A 19308-nucleotide genomic window follows, 5' to 3' on the forward strand; every position below is an offset into this window, starting at 1 on the left:
AGGTAGCCGTTTTAAAGATAACGTCATGTCTGCTCCTCTGTCAGCCTCTGCACCATGTCAGTCATTGTGTACTGTTAATAGAAACACACACACATACAAACAAACTGTAGGTACAAAAACGAGGCAGTAGTAGTGATAATAACAATAAACACACACCTTTCATCTGTGATTGACTTCGTTTGGCGGTGTTTCATGTGCTGCAGCCATGAAAACAAATACTAAAATTCTGGCACTTTTTGTCCATCTCGGTTCTCTCTGTAACTCAATCCACTGTAGAAACAACTCGTGTATCGCCCTGTTAAAAGTTGAAACACAGCGGTGTTGACTGGGAAAAGCAGTGACGAGACCAATCACAGCCCTTACGTTCTGCGTTGCCTTGACGCGCAGTCAGGATTTTTGGGAGGTATACGTCAGGTTACGGCGAGGGGGTCTACGTCAACGTAGAGTGCTACGTGCGGCTACGGCATCGATTTGATGCAGAACCACATATCAGGCTTTAGACTGTATCTGACGGCGACGCTTACTGTCACAAACTGTGAGGAAGAACGGTCATTTTCTCAAATGGCCAGGATGAACATAGAAAAAAATGACCCAGAGACGCCTTAACATTCTGTCACTCATGGTCGATTCCGTGGGTGCTCCGGAGCCCAAGCACCCAGTCCCCACATTTTAATCAAAGGCCACCCAGGTGCTGTTCATCCAATAATCAGCCCAAGGAAAGCACCCCACATGTTTAGTCTTAAGCCCGCCCACAGGCTGCATCGTCACCAGGAAGTCACTATCCTGATGCTGCGTTCAATGCATCTCAGAACTCTGGGTGCATCTATCGGGCGTCCCACCTGGAGTCTTAGGTCCTACACGGTAAAGTCAAACATCCTCTAAAAATCATTTCTCTGAAGTCTCATAACAACAATGGCACCGCGCTGAACCACATGTTGGCGGTAAAACAGTATTTTAATGCCAAAAATCGTTATATAAATAATACAATTAATAAATAATATACAATATCACCATGTTCACAAATTCCCGTTGCTGTTTTTTGTTAGATGTCATTCATTACATTACAAACCAAATTTGGCCATAGTTGCCAATGTTATTTGGCAACTATTTGGTAAGTTCATGCGGACGATATTTCGGGGGGCTCCATAGCTAAGACTTTTCCTATGAACATGTTTAAATCATTTAGACATTTAGACATGTGCTCTTTTGTATAAACCCACAATTGTTAGCTATATTTCAAATATCTGCCTGACTATTATAAAAAATGATTTATTTATCTTTTAACTTGAGCCCCTTGTTGTGTTTTTAAAGCCTTACATGAATCAATTTGAATGCCTTGTTGGTGAATTACGCCACATAATGTTGCATTGCTTTGTTGGGCCAATGTGAATCAATTTCCTGTGCGTGCTGCTTCATTTCTACATTATGACGTGGATAAACCAATAGTAGAGATGAATTGCAGAAGTTCTCTGTAAAATGTGCGGTGATGGACTCTAAAGCAAAAAAACATGCAAACTCCACACAGAAAGTAAACATTAAGAATCCACCAGGGCTTGGACCCAGGACTTTCTTGCTGTGAGGCAGACATGCTAACCACTACATCACCATGCACCTGCTACCACTCCACTCCAGGCAAAAAAAAAAGAAATGCAGGCTCTTCTGAGCAGCTGCTGCCCTCTTCACAAAGACAACGACTTCTACAATAGCATGGTTCATGGCCTCGTGCTGACCTTCAGATGCTTTTCTTAAGCTGTAAAGTAAGTAAGAGGCTTTGGAGGAGACTATCTCTTATCATATGTTTAATAGCTCATACCTCTCCTCATCCCTGTCTCCCCTTTCAAGCACTGAGGTCTTCAAATTGAATCTTCGTACTGAGAAACTTCAGTTTGTGTAGAAATACAATACGATTTATACAGTAGTGTGGCATCCACGTGTCATTTAAGGGATTTCAGAGTAAGTACAATTAACTGGACTTAAAAAAAAAACATGTGCAATCTATATACGTATACAATTAATGAAGTTTTTATGTATGTCTCACACATAATAACACTATATTGCAGTTTAGGAGTTGCCTCAAGGTACTACATTGCGCCAAAACATTTAACTATCCAGCTTATCTGACTCAGAATGGAAGCATGGTCTGGTACTCCCTGAATAGGCTGTGGTGATATTTACAGGTATAGCAACAGGCCATTTAATCTAAACAGTGCTAATTAAAAAAAATAGGACAAGAAAAATAAGGCTGGGTTTAAACATTCATCTATTTGAATCAATTTTTCCTTTGCATTGCCCAATATTGAGTTGTAAAATACTTAAATTGATCATTTCTAATGCGAGAAAATTTAACAGTTTTCGATCAGATATATTTTCAAAATATTCTCCACATTTGGTACATTTTCCACAAAAAACAGACCAAAAAAGACTTCCAAATCCAAATGTGAAATTTAAATCTAAATGTTAAATCTATAGCCAAATTTTTGCAAACAGCGAATCAGATAATTCCACTAGTGGGAGAGCGGGGCGGCAACGCAACAATGCCGGAGTCCCATAGGAGAGAGTGAACATGCTGTTTTGGCACGTGTGCGGGCTGCTCTTCAAGGGGTAGTTCTACCTCCACCCTCCACACAGTCCATGGTAAGTTCTGGGATTTTATTTGCATATTTTTGTTTATCCATATTGTTAATTTCTCTCTACTTTGCTAACAGATGCTACTTAGTCAGCTCGCTTTTGATAGTCTGTAAGTGTTAATGTTCTGGTGCCAGTGGGACAGAGGCTGTTTATTTAATTTCATCTTGACACTGACACAGGTGATGACAGTGTTGCACAAGGTAATAATAATAACAATAATAATAATAATAATAATAATTTGGATTTTTATAACACTGTTTTCAAGCAGACTCACTACCACTGAACCACGGTCGCCCTGGTAAGTGTGTAACAGGTCCATCGATCTAGATTGATACATCGATTAAGCAACGATCCAATCAAATCAAATTATTTATTTTTTTACTTTGTATGCACATGCTGTCGAAAGTCAACATTATATGCAGTGCAATCTTGTCGCTACAGCAATGCATGTTTATTTATAGTTATTGCAATTAAATAAAGTAATGTATTTATTGCATAATTGTGACCATCACCGGCCCTCCATAAGGAAGGGTAAGAAACACTTTATTAAAGGGAGAATATGAAAAGAGAGGGCAGTGTTACACCAAGGTGAGGGGGAAGGGAATAGGGAAGAGGGAGTCAGGGTAGGAAAATTGAACAGGTGGGGAAGAGTTGACTCTTTTAAGGTGATAGTAAAATATGATGGTATAGTTGTGCATATTGTGTTGTGTACTCAGTTTAGCCAGTCTGGTGACAAGTGTGGGAAAATTGAAGCGGGTGACAGCGCCCAGCTTAAGTATAATGGTGGTGGCCGTGAACAGGGAAGGAGTGAGTGGTTATACCTAAAACTGGTATTTGGTATCAACATGTCTAAGGTTAAGTCCAGTATGAGCTTATCACACAGCCCAAGACATGCCAGTGCATCTCTGACCAATGTTCAGAATCAGAATCCGTTTATTGTCATTGTTACTCTTTTGAAAGCACAACGAAATTAAAAAATAACAGCTCTCGGAAAAAAAAGTGTGAACAGCAGAAGGTAGTGCAAAGATAATTACTGCAAAAAACATTGAATCAAAGTCTGTAAAAACTGCAAAATAAAACAGAATAGAATATTGCAGGGCATTATAATCTTAATCCCCAGAGTATATTTAAAAGACAAGAAGGGTATTTTACAAGAAAAGAGGGGTATTAAAACAGCAGATTCTGGGTTTGTTGAGGTCTGAGGCAACAACAGCTCCTGGGTAGAAACTGTTTTTTAGTCTGTTTATTTTTGTCTTTAGTGCCCTGAAGAGTATCCACGGGGAGCCAGGTTTCTGGGCTATGTCCAGCAGTATGTTATGCGTATTGTTAAAGTCCTCGGTTACGCCTTGTTCGCTCCGTAATCCGATGCAGAAAAGATCCTGTCGGCTGTAGGTGATAAGCGCACTGATTAAAAACAAACATGCTAACAAAAACAATAAAACACACTGTCTACGAGCAGAGCTTCTTTGGACTGCTCTGTTCCCCAAAACCCTTTGGCATAAGAAGCTCTGTGTCCGCATCTGACTGTAAAACTTGACTTTGTCTCATTCATTAAAACTGCCACAACAGTCCTACTAAAGCATTTCCTCACTTTTCACTCAACTTTTTTGCCATACCTCAAATTTTTGGTGTTTTTCAGAATTTTATCAATTTCTTTACTTTACTTCAATCCAACCCCTGGTTACGTGTGTTCATCATTTTTGCACTAGTTTTTAGGGTACTACTCAAGCCTTAACTCCAAAAAAGAAAAAAAACTTTTTTTTTGAGTTTTTTGTGTTTTTCAGATTTGTACTTTATGTCAGTCTAACCCCCGTTTCAGTGTGTTCATCATTTTTACACTAGTTTTTAGGGTCCTCCTAAAGCCTTAACTCGAAAGAATAAGAAAAAAATACAATGTTTTTTCTCCAATTTCTGTACTGTTACGACTGCTGTCATATGTTGTGTTTTGTTGGTGTTCTGTATATTTTCTGTGGGTGTGTCTTTTAAAAGACAAAAGATGACGTCGCCTGAAGCCAGAGAGGGTCAGATGGGCGGGTCGCCCTAACACAGCTCCAATCAGCACACAGCTCGTCCTTCCTTCCTTCAGTCAGTCAGAGTTTGACAGCGTGTCTGAGGCTTGAGTGATATTATTTCATTTAGCTCACTTAGCTAAAACCTAGGTTTTATTCTTTTGGGTTCTGCGTAACGCTGCTTGTAGACATCCTTTTTTTAAAGACGTGTCTTGGAGTGCTGCTTGAGGCCGGTTTAGGGTGGCATTTTCATGTAGCTCCTAAGCTAAGCAAAGTTAGTTTTTTTCTCAATTTTTGGTGTGGTCAGTTTAGGTGTGTATTTTCACTCATTGATATTTTTATTTTTTTGTCGTGTGTGTGAAGAAGTTAGGTAGGAGATGGCTGATTTTTCTGTTGGGATGTTGGGATATGTTTCACTAGGGCCGGCCTCGCCAGCTGCTGTAGGAGTGCCAAAATGCACAAGGCAAGGCAAGGCAAATGTATTTGTATAGCGCATTTCATACGCAAGGCAACTCAATGTGCTTTACATGATAAAATATTCAACAGCTTAAAATCAATAAGAACATTTAAAATCACCTTTAAAATCAATTAAAATCACCTTTAAAATCATCTTTAAAATCATCAACAAACACATTACATCAACAACATGACCAAAAATCTCTCTCTCAATCATACTCAGTAGAGAAAAAAAGTGCCTTTAACGTTGATTTAAAAATGTTCACATTAGATGCTGACTTCAGATCTACTGCAGTTTGTTCCACTTCTTTGCAGCATAACAACTAAAAGCAGCATCACCATGTTTACTGTGAGCTCTGGGCTCCACTATCTGACCTGTGTCCATAGATCTGAGAGACCTGCTGGGTTCATACCTGACTAACATGTCACTGATGTATTCTGGACCAAACCCATTCACACATTTATACACCAGCAGCAGAACTTTAAAGTCTATTCTGAGGCTGACTGGGAGCCAGTGTAAAGACTTTAAAACTGGAGTAATGTGCTCTGACCTCTTTGTTCTGGTTCAGACCCGAGCTGCAGCGTTCTGAACCAGCTGTAGCTGTTTGATGCTCTTTTGGGGGATTCCTGTCAGAAGACCATTACAATAGTCCAGTCTGCTGGAGATAAAAGCATGGACCAGTTTCTCCTGATCTTTCTGAGCCATTAAACCTTTCACTCTGGCGATGTTCTTTAGGTGATAGAAGGCTGTTTTTGTGATAGATTTGATCTGACTGCTGAATGTAAGATCTGAGTCAATCAGAACACCAAGGTTTTTGACTTGGTCTTTAGTTTTTAAAGATCGAGACTAAAGATACTTGCTGACAGCAGTCCTCTTTTCCTTGTTACCAAAGATAATCACCTCCATCTTGTCATGGTCACATGTCATTAGCCTAGCATTAGCATTAGCCTAGCGTTAGCATTAGCCTAGCGTTAGCATTAGTGTTAGCATATAATAATTAAAAAAGAGCAGTCAGAATAATCCATGTCACTAAAACTTATATCTACCTTTTAATTGTATCTTACATACAGTTTTGTTTAATTATGAGGGTTTTTTTTAATGTATTAGCATTTATTTTGTTTCCTCACAGGAGTTATAAACTAATATTTTTTTTAAAAAATTATAAATATTTCTTTAAAAAAAAAAACGGAATTTAAAAATTATAGTGCCCTAATTACTCCCACGATGAAACTTCCACACCAGCTCCACAGGTGCTCACATCTGGCTAAATCTTGTACCTTTTCTGTATGGATATAAATGTACACTGTCCCTGTTAAATAAATCAATAAAATAAAATGAATAAATAAATAAAACCAGAAGCCATTTCCAAAAGGTTTGTCTGGCCAGGGATAGCAGCTGATCTTGATAAACGGGTAAAGTACTGTAGGTGTAAGTTCACTGCAATTGAAGAAAAATATGCACATTGGTATTGAGTTAATTTCAGCACCTCATGATGGTGTTTTGCTTGCATGTACAGTATATATACTGTAAAGAACAGATCTGTTCTTTTCCCAAAGCAATATGCTTTTGTAATATTTACATTAAATTACATACATTTTAAAACCTATATGATTGACTCAAATCTGAAGTGAAATAAAAATGCCATCAGATAGTATAGGTAACTAATAGATAACTATTTAATGTATAATGATTTAAACAGGTAACAGTCAGCCAGCTGCACACATGCTTAAACAGGAGGTAGTCCTACCTTCACCTCAATAAAGATAGGCCTATCTCTTGTTCACAGATTCTCAAATTAATATATTTACCTTACATTTACATGAATGTATTAATATACTTCTCATCAGTAAATAACTGGATAACTTCGGATATAAATGTATGGTAACATTTTGTCCTTCTGCTGAAGAACCAGTGCTCAGTAAACAATAGCTTGGCACCCTCTAGTGGCCAACTTATAAACGTTCACTTCATTACTATTACCATTACTTTTGAGCACCTATTGCATAATTATTAAATTATTAAAAATGTTTCATATCAAGCTTTCCCACATTTTACCATTTAAAAATGTAAATAAATAAATCTAGGGGTAAACGGAGACAAAAAGGGCCCAGACACCAACACCAAAAATATTAAAAACCTATATTTTCATTGATTAGGAAGCCTAACAAGGTAATCAATAGATAGGGAAAAAAATTAGTTGGTAGATATTTGTTTTTAGTGTAAAAGGTTTTTAATCAGTTTTATTCTGATTGTAACATGTTTGTGAAGAATGGAATGGCGCACTTGGACAAAGATGTCCCTTAGCAACCATCTGATGTAAGGGTGTGAATGGAAACCAGCTCTGAGACCCTCCACATTATATAATTTTATTTGTTCATTGAATATATATTTATTTTTTTACGTGTATGTATAACCTTTTTATCAAAATAAAATGTAAATAAAGTAACTTTGCTCATATTCTCTCCTTATGTAAAGCGTCTTTGTGGGTATGGGAATATTCTTGTAATAATAACATAAATATCAATTAAAAAACACCATTTAAGAGGCACAACAAAGACCTATCCTATAATACCTCATCTATTTTATTGTGAACATTCATATCCTTTTTTAGCTCATCTATCTCTTTCTGAACATTCCTATCCTTAATAATAAACCATATTTATGTGATAACAGAAAAAGTACCCATGAGTACAAGACAGACTTAGTGGCTCAAGAATGAGTGTGGATCACCCACCTACCTTACACAAAGTATCCCCTCTGCACTGCACTAAAACTAGGCTAGCATTTCCAAAAACATGTACACAAATTTAGCACACTCAATAATTTCTAACTATACACAATCAAGTCATTATCGATGCATTCAGACACACAAGGTCATTTTTCAACGGCTCTGAGACTCTCCACATCCTTACTTTCATTTTCTTTCAGGACTTTTGTTTTTTAGTTTCACATGTGCATCATACCACTCCTTCAGAGTAAAAGCGAAGTTTGGATTGTGAGTGTGTTTGATTCCATGTGTGAGGGGCGAGGAGATCACTTTTATAAATAAAGTCTTCAAACGCCCTCAGACTCTTTCAGTGTGAGTGTGGTGAAGTCCTACAGACAGTGAAGTACCCACCAGTATCAGGTGCATTTAAATAGGCTTTTATTTTGAAGGAAGCAGACATGTTGGTTGGTCATGTGATCTGTACAGTACACTCAGGAGCCAATAGGAACCAGGACCACGGTGACGTTGTCGGCGCTGCCTCGTCGTACCGCTTCACTCGCCAACTGCTGACAAGCTGCCTCGTAGCCAAGCTCCGCCCCCTCTGTCTGCTCCTGCTGAGGTTCAAAGGTCAAAGGCATCAGCCTAGCATTAGCTACATGCAGTACCAGTGTCTCCCTGTAGGGGGACATGTTTACGGCTTATAGTGGATCAGTTTAAAATAGATTATAAACAGAAGTGGAATTTATTCCCACAATCTACGTCTAAACCATGTATGAAACTCATGGCCCGGGGGCCAAATCCAGGCCTTTGGAGCATCCATTTTGGCCCAAAGGAGAGAATAAAAATGAATCATTGTGTAAATGAAACTCAATTTATATTTCCCTTACTTAAATATAAATAGGGCACAAAAGTGAAGATCCTGTTCGGACTGATATCTGTCATAGATACGATCGGTTTCCTACGTATTTAGATTTTTATGTATACTGTACATCCTGATTTAATTTTAATCCCATTCTTGGGTGCCGATTCCATTTAAATTGCAATTCTGATTTTACAAATATTGCGATTCTCCAGTGACGATTATCATGATTTTGTCCTTATCCAAACACATTAGCTGAATCCTAAACTTCTAGAAACATGTCACAATTCCAAAAAACAATGCCCATCACATTCAGTCATTCACTGATTTATCATTATTTATTCAGTGAATTATTATTATTTAGACTGAAATGAATAAAATAAAACCTCCATCAGAAAGGAGGTAAACAACATGCACAAAAAAATAATTTGTACAAAACTTTTTGAAGTTAGTCACTTTTAAAGTTCATCAAGCTAGTGCTTTGGAGAGTCTAGGTTTTTGAGTAGGAACAGGAGCTGGTCACCATGCTGGTAGTTAGAGTGTGACAATATCTCGATACGGCAATTATCGATATGCTTGTGCTAAGTATCGATTTATCTTTTTTTTTTTCCAATTTGTTTTTTTTTCCAAAACCTTTTCTGTATCATATCGCAAGGTACGCAGAGGTTCCCACCCCTACCGGTAGTTTTAGGCTGCTCCAAAAGAGAAGTCACAATATAGTGCAGTGTAAAGATCATTTCTTTTCTCTGTCTGAGCCACAGTTAAATGATCTCTTTCCAGAAAATCACATTGTAAGATTTTTAATGAATTTATTTGCAAATTATGGTGGAAAATAAGTATTTGGTCAATAACTAAAGTTAATCGCAATACTCTTTGTTGGCAATGACAGAGGTCAAATGTTTTCTGTAAGTCTTCACAAGGTTTTCACACACTGTTGCTGGTATTTTGGCCCATTCCTCCATGCAGATCTCCTCTAGAGCAGACTTTAAACTCCCTCCAAAGATTCTCTTATGGAGTTGAGATCTGGTGACTGGCTAGGCCACTCCAGGATCTTGTGTGTTTAGGATCATTGTCGTACTGAAAGATCCAGCCACATTTCATCTTCAACGCCCTTGCTGATGGAAGGAGGTTTTCACTCAAAATCTCACTATACATGGCCCCATTCATTCTTTCCTTTACACAGATCAGTCATTCTGGTCCCTTTGCAGAGAAACAGCCCTAAAGCATGATGTTGCCACCCCCATGCTTTACAGTAGGTATGGTGTTCTTTGGATGCAACTCAGCATTCTTTCTCCTCCAAACAGACTTGAGATTTTACCAAAAAGTTCTATTTTGGTTTAATTTGACCATATGACATTCACCCAGTCCACTTCTGGATCATCCAAATGCTCTCTAGCAAACTTCAGACGGGCCCAGACATGTACTGGCTTAAGCAGGGGGACACGTCTAGCACTGCAGGATTTTAGTCCCTGGTGGCGTAGTGTGTTACTGATGGTAGCCTTTGTTACTTTGGTCCCAGGTCTCTGCAGGTCACTCACTAGGTCCCCCGTGTGGTTCTCAGGATTTTTGCTGACCGCTCTTGTGATCATTTTGACCCCACGGGGTGAAATCTTGCGTGGAGCCCCTGATCGAGGGAGATTATCAGTGGTCATGTATGTCTTCCATTTTCTAATAATTGCTCCCACAGTTAATTTCTTCACACCAAGCTGCTTACCTATTGCAGATTCAGTCTTCCCAGCCTGGTGCACGTCTACAATTAAGTTTCTGGTGTCCTTTAACAGCTCATTGGTCTTGGCCATAGTGGAATTTGGAGTGTGACTGTTTGAGGTTGTGGACAGGTGTCTTTTATACTGATAACAAGTTCAAACAGGTGCCATTAATACAGGTAACGAGTGGAGGACAGAGGAGCCTCTTAAAGAAGAAGTTACAGGTCTGTGAGAGACAGAAATCTTGCTTGTTTGTAGGTGACCAAATACTTATTTTACAAAGAGATTTACCAATTCATGCATTAAAAATCTTACAATGTGATTTTTTGGATTTTTTTTTTTCTCATTTTGTGTCTCATTTATGAGGTACACCTTTGATGAAAATTATAGGCCTCTCATCTTTTTAAGTGGGACTACTTGCATAATTGGTGGCTGACTAAATACTTTTTTGCCCCACTGTATGTCATAATTTACGAAAATCCACCTTTCAATTTTTTTTTAAATATATCTTATATATCATATTATATACAACATACCACTAACCATACACCCTATCTGCAACACTTGAAAACATTGGTCAATGTTTTAGTGAAAATAAACATTTAAAGATGGTAATTTAATACTAAAACTATCACGTGAAGCAGTATTTAGAGGTAGGGTAGATGATTTTCTCCAGAAACACTTTTTAAGTTTTTGGTTCAAATTAAGATCTACCGTTGACCAATGAAAAAAGGCGGTTCGTTTTTTTTTTTTTTAACCAACCACGTCTCCCTGTCTCCATGCTCGTTCTTGACCCCTCGCGTGCACAAGTGTGTCACCAGTGACGAACTTAAAACTGAGTTTTTAGTCACATTTTTTAACATATATAATGGTAAAGTTTATTGTTTACTTACTGTTGAATGAGATGACAAAGTTTCTACACAATACAAGCGATGAGCTGAGCCCCTCTTCTCGAGCAGTGGTGCTCGTGCATGTGAGTGAGACGGAGCACAGAGGGGAGGGGGGTAAAGGCGGAGCCATCAGTGAAGCTACATTGAAATAGCTTTTGCCTACCCTGCCTTTAACTCTACTAAGTACCAACTACATCTGGCATGTGTATTTATGTTTGTGAGTTTTAATAAGGTTTTAAATGGAGCTCATTGGTGACTAGAGCTCCCGAGGGCCCCTCACATGACCATGAGGGCTAACTGGTGCCCGCGGGCCACGTGTTGGTGACCCCTGGACGTGCAGTACCACAGTCTCCCTGGAAGAAGTGGTGTTACACATTTCCTCTCTTGAATTAAAGCTGCACTACCTAATTCTTGAACCATGACAGAGGGGTATGGCTGAATTTGAACTGTAAATCCCATCCCCAACTCTGATAATCCCTCTTAGTCTCCTCCTCTGGAAGTGTACAAAGTCATGCACGAGCGCTGAACATGCTCATGCATAGGTTGACAGTCTTAACTTGCATCCAAGCATCTCCTGATTTTTTCTTTTGGGGTTTTTTAGCAGTATATGCAGTAAGAGCAAGGGCAGGTATAGCCATATTTCCTGGTGGGTAGCAGCCATGCTTTACTGAAAACAAGTTAGCACTGTGCAGGCGCTTCACTATATATCCCGGCAGCCAATGAGGAGGCTCCTTCATGGGATCTGCTCACCCCTCCTTTCTCTAAATCCTGTGATTGGAGCTGGAGGGGGTGAGTGCCAAGATTTGGTCTTCCGGGGTTATATTAACTAAAATACTTCATTATAGGGCACAGACAGCACGCAGACGTACAATTTTTTCAAAAATTATTACTTTTACGATATACTATATGATTCTAATAAGAATCTTTTTTTAAGAAAGAAAATAATTTGAGTACCCCAGCTTTAATAAAAACTTAGTGTGGAAATAAAAGTACATTTTGGGGATTTTTCTCTCGAGTTAGCATAAACAATCACCTTTAAGGTGCAGACGACAAAGTCCACGGCTTCGTCTGCGGTGAACACTTTGAACAAACCATCACAGGCCAGGAGGACAAACCTGCACACATCACCACGGCAACAGGTGAGGGAGGCAGAGTCAGAGCGAACGCCGCAGCCACTGCCAAAACACTTCTCACCTGTCATTGGTTGAGAGCCGACACCTCCTGATGTCAGGGACGGAGATGACGCCGCATCGTTTGTACTGGCCATCACCGATAGAACGAGACACCTCCAGAACCCCCAGCACACGGCCGTCCCTGAACAGTAAACAACAATAAACAACATTCAACTATTCATCTATTAGTATATCGCTAAATCCAGCATGTTTATACGTCATGTATGTAAATATTACACATAGAAAAGAAAGGCCCTACCTAAACAGTACACAACAATAAACAGAAACACAAACTATAATAAACAACAGTAGTAAACAGCACCACAGTGGTCTAATCAGCTGCCTGTTGCCATGGCTACGGGTGAATCACCTGACTGTGCCTCCAGCTCTCTGGATCCTCATCCTCTCCTCGTAGATGGTCGGGTTGTGTTCTTTACTGAGAGAGAACGTCACCATACGCTGCTGCCCCTCCCCCATAGTCTCCCTACGACACAGGAGAGCCTGAGCAGGAGAGTTAGCTGGTTAGTGCTGATAACTAGTGCTGCTAACTAGTAATGATAACTAGTGCTGCAAACTAGTGCTACTAACCAGTCTGCTAATTAATGCTGTTCACTAGTGCTACTAACAAGTCTGCTAATTAGTGGTGATAAGTAGTGCTGCTAACTAGTGTTACTAACCAGCCTGCTAACTAGTGTTGATAACTAGTGCTGTTAACTAGTGTTACTAACCAGTCTGCTAACTAGTGCTGCTAACCAGTCTGCTATCTAGTGTTACTAACCAGTCTGCTATCTAGTGTTACTAACCAGTCTGCTATCTAGTGTTACTAACCAGTCTGTTAACTAGTGCTGCTAACTAGTGTTACTAACTAGTGCTGCTAACTAGTGTTACTAAACAGTCTGCTAACTAGTGCTGCTAATTAGTGCTAACTATTCAGCTAACAACTGCTACTAATCAATTAAGACTGTTAGATTCAGCTGAATTTTATATAGTACAATAGGGATGTAGCGATTAATCGTAAGGCAGTTAAAAATCGATTCATAGGTATCACGATTGAAACATTGATACTTTGAAAATTGAATCGCAGTACTTTTTTAAACAGCAGAGGGCACTATATATTTATCCCTTCTCTTGTCCAGCAATGTACCGGCGGGCGGAATCTGCTACTATTTTCTTTCTGGCCGCCATCTACTCTTACATGTTAATGTTACATGTTCATAAATGATTCCTTACCCCTTTAGCACCGAAAGAATATTTGTAATATTACGTGAATATCTGTAAAAGTCACGTTTTTCTATTAGCTCTGTCTGCTAGTATAGCATCTTTTTTTCACTGCTAGATTAGCTGCATGCCAACTAACCACTGGGTTACCAGCGCCCTCTGCTGGTCCAAACAAATATCTGACGTAAATCAGTGCAATGACGGTTTTTTTTTTTTTTTAAGTCCAATTGTTAAGGCACAAAATACATTTTCAGTTGCACTTTTAAAATGAAAAACTATTATACAGTTTTGCATTGTTTACTATAGAACCAGAATTTAAATTAATAAGCTTCTTCTTCAATTGTATTATTCCTTTATTTATTTCATTCAAGATTTATTTTTAGTTAAATTGCATTGTTTTGAATAGTTTATCAAGGGATTCTTTTGACAATTATAAATAAAAGAAAAATAATACAGTATATTTCTATTTTTCAGTCATCATTTGACTACAGTCCCATTTTGTGAAATAAATCGTGAGAGAATCGTATCGTGAACCCAGTATCGTGAATCGAATCGTATCGGGAGTTGAGTGAATCGTTAAATCCCTACAGTACAACTATAATGAAGCTAGTAAATCATTGTTTCCAGCTAAAATTCAAGAATAATTTAAATTAAGAGAAGGGAAGTCTAATGTGAAAGGATGCATGAACAGATGGTGCACTCAACCAGGTTAAGTATGTGCGTGTCTGTGAGAGGGGTCTGGCTCTGGCATGGGTTGAAAAAAGATTTTAAGTCGTGCCAACTCTTTACAAATTCAAGAAAAAGTATGAAAAAAAGAGCTTAATTACAATATAGTGCAGATGAAGGGCTTTACATTTCGAATTATGATAATTTGCAAATTATTCAATCACTGATGTACAGTATATGGTTGTTGCTGCTTGTTACGATTGTCATTGCTAACCTTGTCTTCTACTGCATTACACAGCGTAGGATGCAAACATTCACCAGATAGGGCAGCGGAGTGGGACCTTTTTGATTGGGGCACTTACCACTCTCATAGGGCCACTTTTCACCCTGGCTTTTTAACACACCACACTAAATAGTACAAACATTTAAAACATTAAAAAAAAAATATATATATATATATATATAAATAAACAAAAAATAATTAATAAAAATAAAAACACCATACATGTACACAAACTAATAATATACTGCAGCGAAGATGGTAATGACTGCGGTGGAGTAACAAGATTACAGAATACCAATTAATGTGCAAATTTGTGACTATAGGTAAGGAATGGCATTGCTGGTAACTGTTTAACTGCTTCTTTAGCACATTTCAGAAGCAAGACGATTGATATAGTTGTGCTTTTTTCTGTTCAATTAATGATCAAATCTGATATATGTAAATTTCACCAGTCCAGACTCTGTATTCGAGAGTTTGTTGTGAAATGTAGCTGCAGGCTCTTTCCTTATCAATGCTGGTCAGTCTAAGGTTATCGCTGCTAATCGCTTGTTTGATCATTTATTTGCAATATGATAAAAGGTGATTCATAGACAGGTACAGGCACCTAGTGTGTGTGTGTCTGTCTATGGAAAATTAACTTCATATCCTCCTATTGCTGCGTAAACAGGCGCATGATGCAGAGGCTGTGCATGCACCTGGTTATGGATATTATTATGTTGCTTGATCATAGAAGGTGATCATGAGTGTACAGAAATTTTTTTTAATTTTCTTTCATCAACATTTTGTAAATGAGAAACTTGAGGATGGAATTTTGTCTGATGTCTATTTAATGTCAAACTCAAAGAGGATTAGTAGTAGTAATCCATATGTAAATGTTGTCCTTCAGAATGGAACAGAGGTGGGTAGAGTAGCCATGATATTTATTCAGGTAAGAGTAATGTTGCTTTAAAGTCATTTTACTCAAGTGGAAGTGGAAGGTGGTGACCCGGACAGCTGCTCGAGTTGAAGTGAAAAAAGGAATACTTAAAAATTTTTTTACTTAAGTACTGTGAGTACTGAGTAACTGTGAGAGCGGAAAAGTCTGATTATTTTCAATGATGCCATAAATTGTGTGAAACAAAACATAAAATTTAATGTGGAAATTGTGACATTCATTGTGATACTTGAGCGGATGTGGCCGAGTACTACAGTACCCACCTCTGGAATCCAATATGCTGTTCTGATTTCTAATCTTGGATACAGACCCTATTGTGCTGTATTAGGGGTGGGTGACATGGGAAAAATATCATATCACGATTTTTTTCATTGTGAAATCACAATCAAGATTTTAATCACGATTTTTTTCATTCAAATTATTTAGACTATTTTAAAGTTATTTACCAACAAAACAAACCAAATCACCTACTTAAAATCATCACCCTAAATGGAAAAAAGGAATAAAAGATCATTTAGGACGGGGTAATTATCTTTTTTTTTTTAATTGTATGTAAGCAATACATCAAACTGGTTCCACGTATAATTAACATCAAACAAAAAGGCTGACAAGTTATTTTAGTCACACAGTCTTTTTACTTTATTTAACTAAAGTGGTGCAGCATTAGCATTAGCAACACTTGCTACATAACAAGGCAGCATATCAATCTAGTGATTTCTATTTGTTATTGAGGTAATACACTCATATTAACAAAATCCTACTTTAATCAGTGTTTGAACACCTCATTTCACACAGTTTATATCCTTTACAAGATAAAACATTACTGCTTTGGTTACATTAGGCCTGGATGATATGGACCAATATTCATATTTTTCCTCAAAATGGCTATAGGTGACATAAACTCAATTTATTTATTTATTTATTTTTTTTTTTTCAATAGTTTTACAAGAAAAACAATAATGGATCAAAGTCAGCGGAGAAAAATGCCACAAAGACCCTTTTATTAATCACTTGCAGCACAATATCAACATTTTGTATCACTTTTGACTTTTTCCTTCATTAAGACTGAAATGTGATTAAATTATGTAGTGTTACATTTTTCAGGGCAGCTCTGAGTTGCTGAAAGTAGTTTTTAAATCACATTCAGGGCACTGTCTCTTTAAGAATATGGAAACAGCCCCGTGAGCTGCAGCAGCAGCAGATCTCTGCTAGAGCGCAGCGACAGAGAGTTAGTTATAGAAGAGAAGCACATGCAGTGTTTTCATATTTCAGGGCTTCAACACTCAGAACTGATGGAGTTTAACAGACAGACAGACAGAAATCTGCACTGAACCTCTGACAGACAGTCGCTAACATGGAGGAAGCAGCACAGCTAACTCTGTGTCCGTGCAATGAGGGGGAGCGGAGCGTACTTCTACCCTGTTTAAGCGTTTCATTAATCTTAATTGATGTCTGTTATGCCGACATGCTGATGAGCAAATGGTGTGATTTGGCAGAGAAAAAAAACATTGGATGTGTCTGTGTATGGACCACTGACATATGATGCAGACACGGCACCTCAAGGGTGTTAAAATGTGAACTACAGACGGTTCTACGATCTCTGTGATTTGGGAGATCGTCGTCATGTTGTTGTAATCCTTTACGACATAATATCGTCAGATCTTACACCCTTGTGCTGTATCACCGGGAAATGTAAATGTTTATTACATTAATTACAGGGTAGACGTATATAAGCTTAATAAATTCAGCCTACTCCATTTTTGAGCTTCTATAACTGAATAATGTGAATGTTGGAAAAAATATTTTTTAAAAAAAAGAATGTAAACTGATCAAAAAAAAATAAACTACGTACTAGTGCTGCTAATTAGTGCTACTAACTAGTGCTGCTAATTACTGCTACTAACTAGTGCCGCTAACTATTACCGCTAATTATTGCTACTAACTAGTGCTACTAATTAGTGCTGCAAACTAGTGCTGCAAACTTGTGACTCACCCTACTGTCTCCGAGGTTGGCGACATAAACAACATCGTCCACGATCAGCACACAGGTAGCAGTGGAGCCGTCCTTCCACGTAGGCTTCCTGCACAGACGTAGATCTGTAGATAGATCTGCAGACGTAGATCTGTACACAGATCTGCAGACATAGATCTGTACATAGATCTGCAGACGTAAATCTATACTGTACATAAATCTGCAGACGTAGATGTGTACATATAGCTGCAGACGTATATCTATGTGTGGGAGGGGTCTTACAGGCTGGAGGCCTTCCTGAGGAACTCTTCGTCTGTTTGTCTGAACGCATCCATCAGGCTCTTTCTGATCAGTCGCTCCATGTTCTCAGGGGGCGTGTCCACGCTGGGAAACTTCTTGCTCAGAGCGATGTGCAGGTTCTCCGCCGCAAAACGAGAAGCACGAGCTCCACCATGACCATCGAACACAGCAAAGTAGGAAACACGAGATCTGTGGGAGTTTATCACAGTGTGAGTCACCGTGTGTGTGTCTGCTTATTTCTGTGTGTGTGCACTCACATGTGATTGGGCGGGGCTTTCAGGAAACTTTTGAAGTCTGGGAGTAGAACGTGAGCATCCTGCATCTCCTCACGTTCACCACGACGAGCTGCTACGAAACCTCTGAGAGCAGGAAGAACTACACGCACACACAAATACATTAAGCTCCGCCCCCTCCCCTGTTACTCGGCGTCTGTGTGTTTGAACAGCAGAAAACCTTTACAAACTTTCTTCATCTCCTCCTCCTCCTCCTCTTCATCATCATCATGTCGTTTCCTCTTCGTCTTCCTCTGGTGGTCCTCCTCCTCCTCCTCCTCCTCTTCTTCTTCTTCTTCTGTGGTATTTTGCAGTGGAGTGCTGACTGCAGCAGAGACTGGAGCTGAAGAAGAAACAACAGATGTATGAATGAAACGAGAGATTATTTTACTGTATGTCTCACAACTCAGCACTGTTATTCATTTTATTTTTTCTGTATAAAATCTGAATACATTGAAACATAGTATTACATACATCTGATCATGTATGTAGATAAATATATTATTCATATATATATATATATATAGTTATTCCCAACAGGCACAAACGCAAAAATCCAATGCATCCCAAATTATGAGGTTCAGATCCAGCTTCCTGTGATTATAAACATGGCCAGTCGGTGGGTTCATGAGCACATGAAGCTATGGGGAAAATAACCAATTGGCTCAAGTAGTAGAATGATTCATAAGGCTTCATCTCTCCATCACTAGTGTATATTGGGTATCAATGTGGAACAAACATTGTCTCACAGTAGCTCTGACTCTGTTCAGTGTGTATATATTGTGTATCAGAGTGTGTAACAAACTCACTACAGCTCTGACTCTGACTCAGTTCCGGCAGGTCGTCGAATAAATCCATATTTCCACTCTGAGCTCAGCGTGTTTTAAACAAACGGCGACAGACGGAGGTTCAGACCTTAGAAAGACCGACAGCACAGGCACATATACTCTAACAAACCATAAAACGGATCTTAAAACGATAATAATAACACAAGTTCAGCCAGCTGGTTCTTCTTCTACGACCCGCCAACACACACTGTGACGTCACATCCTGCAGCGTTTACTGCAGGCCGATTTCCTCCACTATATATATATATATATATATATATATATATATATATATATATATATATTTACAGAAAATTTACAGTTATAATAAAGGCTAGATGTCTTACGGCGAAGTTTCTAACGTCATCACAGGTGGCTATCTTAACTCGGGCAGCTCTCTTTAATAAA

General features: G+C 38.6%; 1 protein-coding gene across 4 annotated transcripts; it reads right to left on the minus strand.

Annotated features, from left to right (window-relative positions):
- Positions 1-8222: 8222 nt before the first annotated feature.
- Positions 8223-19106, minus strand: ilkap (integrin-linked kinase-associated serine/threonine phosphatase). 4 transcript variants are annotated; one of them, XM_028438808.1, is made up of 9 exons: positions 18883-19106; positions 18255-18416; positions 18059-18176; positions 17784-17990; positions 17523-17610; positions 12799-12929; positions 12451-12570; positions 12290-12371; positions 8223-8415 (listed from the first exon to the last, which is right to left on the minus strand). In XM_028438808.1, exons 1-9 carry the CDS (start codon positions 18929-18931, stop codon positions 8293-8295), a joined length of 1080 nt encoding a protein of 359 aa, XP_028294609.1. In that variant the 5' UTR covers positions 18932-19106; the 3' UTR covers positions 8223-8292. The 4 variants fall into 4 exon arrangements, with proteins under 4 accessions (XP_028294609.1, XP_028294608.1, XP_028294607.1 ...); XM_028438807.1 differs by having other exon boundaries at positions 8223-8412; positions 17523-17664; XM_028438806.1 differs by having other exon boundaries at positions 17523-17664.
- Between the last annotated feature and the right edge of the window lie 202 nt (positions 19107-19308).

This window comes from Gouania willdenowi, chromosome 22 (assembly GCF_900634775.1).
Source record: "Gouania willdenowi chromosome 22, fGouWil2.1, whole genome shotgun sequence".
Taxonomy (NCBI): Eukaryota; Metazoa; Chordata; class Actinopteri; order Blenniiformes; family Gobiesocidae; genus Gouania; species Gouania willdenowi.

Bases quoted from the DNA above. Each gene is read 5' to 3' on its own strand.
- ilkap (XM_028438806.1), bottom strand. From the start codon at position 18,931: ATGGATTTATTCGACGACCTGCCGGAACTGAGTCAGAGTCAGAGCTGT. The intron at 17,665-17,783 runs GTAAGACCCCTC...CTATGTCTGCAG, and splicing joins CTCAGGAAGGCCTCCAGCCT to ATCTGTGTACAGATCTACGT. The intron at 12,930-17,522 runs GTGAGTCACAAG...TCTCCTGCTCAG, and splicing joins CCAACCTCGGAGACAGTAGG to GCTCTCCTGTGTCGTAGGGA.